The sequence below is a fragment of the Sinocyclocheilus rhinocerous genome, unplaced genomic scaffold (genome assembly GCF_001515625.1).
Source record: "Sinocyclocheilus rhinocerous isolate Xijiao unplaced genomic scaffold, SAMN03320098_v1.1 scaffold147, whole genome shotgun sequence".
In the NCBI taxonomy this organism is placed as follows: Eukaryota; Metazoa; Chordata; class Actinopteri; order Cypriniformes; family Cyprinidae; genus Sinocyclocheilus; species Sinocyclocheilus rhinocerous.
Window position 1 is genome coordinate 841831 of NW_015651498.1, and position 8964 is coordinate 850794.

The following is an 8964-nucleotide window of genomic DNA, read 5'->3' on the forward strand; positions in this document are numbered from 1 at the left end:
TATATATATATATATATATATATATATATATAAAATATTAAATCAAGTTTGATAATATTTTTTCATTCTTCTTCTGGAAAAAAGCAACTCTGGATTGCAAACACCACAATACACCATTTTACAGTCAAAGCAGTCAGTGATATAATCTAATACAATTTCATTCTGTGCAAAATCGTTGAAAATTATTTAGACATTAAAAGTAATTTAAAAATCACTTAATGTTACAAACATACTGAAATGGAATTGGATTTTGTGCTTTTGCAGCAACAGAAACACTCTTTAAAGCAATGATGGATAATTCTCTTAAAAGATGAAACAGAAGAAACCAATAGATAAATTGATTTGAAAAATATGAAAACTAAAATGCACCGAATTTGACATGAATTACGGATTTTAAAAAAGTGATTATGTAGTGAAAAAAGTTTTTAAAAACAAAATACAATGCTTTTGTTCATCCTACTAATCTTAAGAAACATGCAATGCAATCACAAATTAATCAATCAACTAAACATTATTTTGTAAAACATAATGTGCATTTTGCGCCGTTTCATTCCCTAAAGCCGATCACCAATGCAAATATCTCATATTAAGCATTAAAATCAAAACGAACAGCTGAAATTATCTGACAGTATAGCAGCGGCGCTCCATAACGGAGGTGGTTATGATGATGACAGGTTTATATTTGGCTGTTGAAGTGTTAAGAGCATCAGCTGTAGTTAGTGTGATTAGTTGCTCTAGTGTATTAGTACTGACAGCTGAAGTCTCCTTTGTGTTTGTGAGAATGCTTTTGCCCTCGGGATCTGTCGGTCTTACCCTGAAGGGGCTGCTGGGAACGCTGACGCCTCCCCAGGTCACGGCCAGCGTGTGTTTGACGGCCGAGGTCGGCGTGTACGAGCAGGAATACACGTTATCACCTTTGCTCTTCACCTTCACGTCGATGGGGACGCCATCTGCATCCTGGGAAAACAAACGAAGTCAAATGCAGCATGGGTGGAAGTTCAACTCGGATTGGTTTGTGTCACACATTTATTAGCTGATGCTCGACAAACCTGTGCGATGATTCTCAGTGGTCCGCTTCCAGCGTCTTTGGCCTCGACGGTGAACTCCGCAGGTTTGTTTATGATACAGCCGGTCTTCTCCAGTCCTGGTCCATAAGCCCTGACCTACAAACAAGTACATACTGTATGTGAAAAACAAACTGTATCTAATAACCTAGTAAATGCACAAATGCAATGTCCTCTATTTTGGATTTGCTGGGATTTGTTTGCACTTTTTGCAACAACAATACAATAATTGAAGTAGATTTATTTTGTAATTGTTTAATGCATTTTATTTCTTTATTTCTGAATTATTGGTTTTTATTTGTTCTGTTACACTAGGATGTTTGTGCTAATGCAGTAAAAGAAATACTCTTTAAACAATGATGGATAATTCTCCTAATGACAAGTTAAACAGAAGAAAGCAATATATTATTATTATTTTTTTTTTTTAAATAAAAGGCATTTGATTGAATTTGAATCTAAACTACTGATTAAAAAATAAAAATGTTTGCCAGTATTTTAAAACAAAATAAATTTTTGCTCGTCCTGATAATCTTAAGAAACATGCAGTGCAATCACAAATCAAAATTCAAAACATATTCTATGTAAAACCGATTTAATAATTATTTTTTTTTTAAGTGGGTACTACACATTGCCACAATTTAAATATTTTATTTTATAAAATATAAATAGTTAAAAAAAATTGCATTGCATTAATTGTGAAAAAAGTTTTTTAAATTTATAAAACAAAATATTTAAATTGGGGTAATGTCTAGTACTCACTTAAAAATATATTTAAAAATTAAATAAAACAATTAAAATAATCTGAAATCACTAATATTAATTACAAAAACAATCAGAAAAAAACAGGATGCATTACGATAATGAGAATTTTGGGGAGAAATGTGCTTATTTGTCATGAAAATAATGCAATTGTTTCCATATGTGCATGAAGTATAAGAGGTTTTTCCACTGCCTTGTTTACCTGGTTGGGGTTGCTGGCTTTGTTCTCAGGGACGATGTAGGCCATGAAGGGACTGTCTTCAATGTCTTCATCATCACACATGACATGGACGGCGTATTCACCCGATTCGGTGGGCCAGTACCTCACATTACACGAGCCGTCGTTCTGATCATCACACTCGATCCGGGCCTGAGACGGACCCTCGATGGCGAAGCCTACAGAAAGGAAGGTATTTACATCAAATGATGATAAAACAGGTTATGGAGCCCTGATTTAAATGCGACTATGATAAAATGTGTGAAGATGTGGTAAGAAGCTCCTGTGATCTCACCGAGAACTCCGACCTCAGTTCCGATGGATTCGGCCACAAAGTCCGCAGACTTGCCCACAACGCCTCCCTCCAGCCCCGGACCCCACGCACGGATCTTCTGCTGTCCGGCTTCAGAGCCCACCTGAACCTCGAAGGGGCTGCACACAAGACAACAAAGACATCTGATGAAATTTCACTCAACAATCAGAAAAAAATATAATAAAAATTATATTTTACATAACAAAAATCAGCCTTATTTTATGACCATTAAGATTTTAGATTTTAGAAACCGAATCATTATTTCCATAAAAATTAAGAAACTTTTCTTTACAATTAAAGTGATGCAATTTTTTTTAAATATTTAAACTGTGGCAATGCAATCTACTGTATGCAGATTTGAAAAAAAAAATAAAAAATTGTTTATGTACCAGGCTTATTTTAGTATTATTTATATTCTATTGTCAACGTATTATTATGAATTAGCTTTTATTTTTATATTTTCAAGTTTCATTTTAATTTTGTTTTGTGTTTGTCAATTTTTTATTTATTTTTTTTTTTTTTACATTTTCAGTTTAGCTTTAATTTATATTTATTACAGTAATATTAGTACTCTAACTTAAAAAATATAAGTATTAAATGAAAATCTTAAACTGAAATGAGTTTATTTTATTTGTTTTTTTTCTTAAATGTTACTATTTAGTTTATTACAGTTTTAGTAATATTAGTACTCAACTTATTTTATTTCAGTTTTTAAATATTTCTATTTAGCTTTAATTTATACTTTTTAGATTAAAAATCCAAATAAAACATTTAAATTTTAAAAAATTACAATAAGGAGAACCTGTTGAGAATAAGAATGACAAAAAACATCTTCTCAATTAATATGATGCATTATTTCCCTAAAAATTAACCACATTTTCCTGACAATTAATGTTATACAATTAATGTTATTTTTTATATTATTTAAATTACGGCAATGCAATCTATGCAGATTGAAAAAAAATAAATAAATAAATAAATAAAACCTTTAAATAAAACCATTACAATAATGGCAACCTGTTGGGAATAATGAGAATGGTTAAAAAAAAAAAAAAAAAATAAAAATACTTCACAATTAATGGTGCAATTTCTTTTTACATGAATATGTAGCTCCCACATTAATCTATACATACTAAAAAAAGAAAAGAAAAAAGAAATAAATTAAGTACAATAATGAGAATTTGAGCAATAATATGCTTAATTGTCATGAAAATGATGTAAAATTGCAGAAAATCTCAACGGTCCTAAAAACAAGCTTCATTGTCTTTCAGCAAAATACATATTTTTTTTAATGTACTCTTATTTTGAGTTGAAATAAGACAGAATGAAAGATTATTATAAAGATCAGTGTGGTTTAACTCTCAAAATGCCATCATTTGTCAAATAAGCACAAAGCTAAACACTTGATTTAACCACACACGTGTTAACCTGACAGCTTTAGCAGCACAAACAGCGCTGACGTCTCTAGTTAGTGACAATGATCCATTTCCAACACAAACACACGTCATTAATCTGCGCTCGGACTCTACGTCAGCGGAAACCTCCCATCTGAGAGAGTTTTCCCCACCGTGTGTGTGTGTGTAAGGCTGAAGTCCAGACCTGACAGCTTTAGCAGCACAAACAGTGCTGACGTCTCTAGTTAGTGACAATGATCCATTTCCAACACAAACAACACGTCATTAATCTGCGCTCGGACTCTACGTCAGCGGAAACCTCCCATCTGAGAGAGTTTTCCCCACCGTGTGTGTGTGTGTAAGGCTGAAGTCCAGGTGAACAGGAGGTCGATTGTGTTCAATCCAGCCCGTCTCTTTCACTCAGCCATTTCGGCTCCTGCAGCCATCTGATTGGCCGATCTGCCATGCATGTGATACGGTCCTAAAAACAAGCTTCATTGTCTTTCAGCAAAATACATATTTTTTTTAATGTACTCTTATTTTGAGTTGAAATAAGACAGAATGAAAGATTATTATAAAGATCAGTGTGGTTTAACTCTCAAAATGCCATCATTTGTCAAATAAGCACAAAGCTAAACACTTGATTTAACCACACACGTGTTAACCTGACAGCTTTAGCAGCACAAACAGTGCTGACGTCTCTAGTTAGTGACAATGATCCATTTCCAACACAAACAACACGTCATTAATCTGCGCTCGGACTCTACGTCAGCGGAAACCTCCCATCTGAGAGAGTTTTCCCCACCGTGTGTGTGTGTGTAAGGCTGAAGTCCAGGTGAACAGGAGGTCGATTGTGTTCAATCCAGCCCGTCTCTTTCACTCAGCCATTTCGGCTCCTGCAGCCATCTGATTGGCCGATCTGCCATGCATGTGATCACCAGAAAGGCCACACACCACGGCGTCTTATAAAACCCCCAAGAAATCTGAAAAACACCTTAAAAAAGCTTTTGCTTCTGCATCACCACACGTCCACAAGCTGAGCGAAAACAAATCCAACTCTAAAGGCAGCCGTCATTTCCGCTCCTCAGTCTGTTAAATAAGATGTTTACTCTATATCACGCGACGGTCGTTTCCTGGTGGTCCCGCGTGACGCTGCGTGTCTTCATGCAGTTCCACCACGTTACACACTAATGAGTCTTCTTGGCAGTGAACACTACCTACATATCATACCGGCGGTGGGCGGCATGAGCAAAACCTCATCTACAATTACAATAATAAAATCATTCGTGCTGTGATAGATCACCATATATTTGTTTTTACTGGAAATTCAAACCAGGTATGTTTTATATATTATGCACCAGTGTTATTTCAGTTTTTTTATATATACGATTATAGTATTTATTAATCTTTTGATTTAACTTTTATTTTTATATTTTCAGTTTTCATCTTAACAGTGTATTTTATACATTTCAATTTAGCTTTAATTTATAGTTTTTACTTATATATATTTATTTTATTCGTTTTTTTAAACAAATATTTCTATTTAGCTTTAATTTATATTTATTACAGTTTTAGTATTTTTAGTATTCCAACTTAATTTATTTCAGTTTAAGTTTTTCATCCAATACATTTTTCATCTACTGTAATACATACATATTTTATTAGTTTTTTATATATTTCTATTGAGTTTTAAATATATTTATTCATTTTAGTAATTTTAGTACTCCAACTTAAACTTAGTTTTTAATCTAATACTTATTTTTTTTTATTAGTTTTTAAATATTTCTATTTAATATCTAATTTATATTTATTTCAGTTTTAGTAATTTTGGTACTTCAACTTCAACTTATTTATTTCAGTTTAAGTTTTTCATTAATACTTCTTAAAAGTATCTCATTTTATTTTTTTTTAAATATATATTTATATTTAGCTTTAATTTATATTTATTTCTGTTTAAATAAAAATGACATTGTTTTAAATATTATTCTTGATATAATTCTAGAAATGTGTGGTACCCACTTTAATCTATGCAGATTAAATTGAAAAAATCCTATAAAAATACAAATTACAATGAGAACCTTCTGAGAATAATTATAAAAATCCTTCAATTAATGTAATGCACATTTTTTAAATATTATTTATATTGTGCAATGCATAGCATCCACTTTAATCTATGATTAAATAGATTATGATTTAATTAATAAATGAAAAAAATTCCAATCCTTTTTTTTATTTAATTAAAAAAAGATATTATTCTGAAATATTATTTATAGTATTATTTATACTGTGGCAATGTATAGTACCCACTTTAATTTATGCAGAATTAATAAACAAAATTCAAATACAATTTTTAAAAAAATATTTAAATTAAAATATTTATAATATTATTTATACTGTGGCAATGTGTAATAAAAATGTAATTTCATTTTAAGATAATATTTTAACAGTTTAAATTATCCGATGGCTATGTGTTGCCACTTAAATCTATGCAGAAAAAAGTTTCACCCTGTATGTTACGATTGGCAGCACTAAAACACATTTGATCAGATATCACGGACCACAATGCTGCCATATGTTAAGGCCTTAAAGGTCAAAGCTGCACGAGTTTTAGAGCCGTGATCGGTACCTCTTGGGAATGTGCTGTCCGGCCCAGGTGATGCTGACGGTGTATTTGCCAGGTGTGTGTGGATGGTATTCATAAGAGTAAACGCCGTCTGAAGCGTCCTTCTGTTTCACAGGCTCCTCTAGACCTTCTGCAAGAGAGGAAAAAACCATGAAAAACTGCAACTATTCAATCACAAACCATTAGAGAAGAATGGCACGGATAAAATGCAGAATTAAAGATGCAATTTTCCCCATTTTCTCCCAATGCATTTTCTTTCCTATGAATCTGAGGATTATGAAGATGAATAGCAGTCAAGTACAGGATCACGTCTGCTCAAATTCCACAGAGATACACTTGTGTCCTGTAAGTTATAATGGGCTCAGTGAAGCATCTGTGACCCGGTCGGGTCATTAATCACAGTCAGTGGAGCTGATGGAAACTGATGTGTGTAGATGATTCATCTGGGCACCAGAGTCTGGGAAACCGTCCCTGCTCACTCCAAATACTCAATCAACATGAAAAAGCAGTCTTTAACAGGAGGGGATGATAGTGTGTTTGTTGTTTGGTCACTTACTGGGTCCTTTAACAGTGACCTTCAGATCGCCACTACCAGCGTTACGGGTGTCCACCTTAAAATCAGCCACCTGACGCACTCTCACCCCTCTGGGCTGCAGACCTCGACCGGTGGCACGACACGCACCGGGAGCAGACGCTGAAACACAAACACACAATACATGATAAGCCACTGATTTATTGAAAATTAACAATAATCATTACTATGCAGTAGTAGTAGTAGTAGTAGTATATACTGTATTTTAATGTCATGTCAGAATCTGAGGCTATCTTCATGGAAAAACCTAAGTTACAAACAATACAAGTTGCATAAATACAATAAAAATTAAAAAAGAAAAATTTTACACATGAAAAAAAAAATTCAAGTAAAATCTTACTAAACAAGTCCTTAAGTGAGCTTACTACATAAAAATGTTGTCTATATGCATTAAAAGCAGGACACCACAATAAACAATATCTATTAAATGTGCAAAAGCATTTAAAATCTATAAATGATAAAACATTTATGCATATTTAATAAGTAAATTAATATGCAAATAAGTTTAATTTTACTATAAATGTTTATATATTTAACAAAAACATTATATTTTTATATGTTATGAGTATAGAATATAGTACATATTCTATAAAAGAATAAAATAACTTTCCATATTTAATAAATAAATTAAGTAAATTTTACTATACTATTTATAATAAAAATATGACATTGTCATACATTTAAAATATAAATGTATGTAATACGAGTACAGATTAATGTACATATAATTAAAAAAATAAAATATTTAATTTGCATGTTAAATATATATTTTTACTACTAATTTTTATATTTGCAACAAAAACATTACATTGTTATGTATTTATAATATATAAATATGAGTATGGAATAAAGTACATACAACAAAAAGAATATATTTTTTGCATATTAAATATGCAAATATAATTTTACTATTTATTTTAATATTTGTAATAAAAATATTACATTATATTTATTTACAATCTATAAATATGAGAATATTTATTTGTATATTTAAATATAAATATATATATACAAACGTACATGTATATACACACTTTCTTTTATAGTGTATGTACTATATTTTGTACTTGTATAGTTATACACATTTTATTTTTATATACAGTATATGCAAATAAACATGTTAATTTAATATATTTATAGTTTGTTTTATGATACATAACTTGTAGATACAAAAATTTATCTTTTTTTTATTTGCATAAATTAATAATTAAATAATGTGGGTAAAGAAAATCAACACCTTGGCATCTCTGTCAGCCAATCAGAATTACAAATTCAAATCTGACGTAGTATAATGAGCTTCTATCATCCAAAACTCTAATACCCCTCCCTCGAACGTCTGCACAGCCGGCAAATATAATGAACAGTCCCTCTGCGTAATAGCACACACTCCATTATTACCCTACCATTATACAGTGTGGAGTCCTGTAATGTTTCCAGAGCACCGGAATAGCGTCCACAGACAGTGAGCCAAAACCCACATTGAGTGTAATAGCATCTCTGACAGAGAGACACTCAGTGAGGTCTCATTAGGTTCAGATGTGGGAGCCGGGGACAGCGAGTGCCACTGAGACACAGAGCTTCATTCAGCCCGTCTGACTCACTAATATAGACGTACAGTATGATGATGATAATGATGTTTCAAACCGAAACTGTGATGAGCACAAACTTTTGGAAGAACGGTTTGCTTCCATAAAAACACTGCAGAGGATATGCATCTACTTTAATGCACTTTAATAACTTTTAAATCTACTTCCAACCTTCTCTATCTTTATTCATAGTAGAGTTTTTAGGATTAGGAAATATCAAGAGCCAAGTTTGAACTTTACCACAGTTTTGGGTGTTATTTTTTAAAGCACATAATGGATGTCTTGGATAAATGCTTGTGAGATGTCCTGAAATAACATCTTGTGCTGTAAAATGCATAATACTTAAGTCATTTTCCTGTGGGTCAAAAATAAATAAAAGAATAAAAAAAAAAAAAAAAAGAATGGGTATACAATAT

General features: G+C 31.7%; 1 protein-coding gene across 2 annotated transcripts in view; it reads right to left on the bottom strand.

Annotated features, from left to right (window-relative positions):
• Positions 1 to 8964, bottom strand: part of flnba (filamin B a) — a 94479-nt gene that overhangs the window by 38149 nt on the left and 47366 nt on the right. For both annotated transcript variants that reach the window (XM_016518403.1, XM_016518402.1), the window contains exons 8-13: positions 6927 to 7064; positions 6374 to 6500; positions 2336 to 2472; positions 2026 to 2219; positions 1050 to 1163; positions 814 to 957 (exon numbers count right to left, since the gene is read on the bottom strand). In XM_016518403.1, coding sequence (XP_016373889.1) covers positions 814 to 957; positions 1050 to 1163; positions 2026 to 2219; positions 2336 to 2472; positions 6374 to 6500; positions 6927 to 7064 — 854 coding nt within the window. The remainder of the gene's footprint in view (positions 1 to 813; positions 958 to 1049; positions 1164 to 2025; positions 2220 to 2335; positions 2473 to 6373; positions 6501 to 6926; positions 7065 to 8964) is intronic.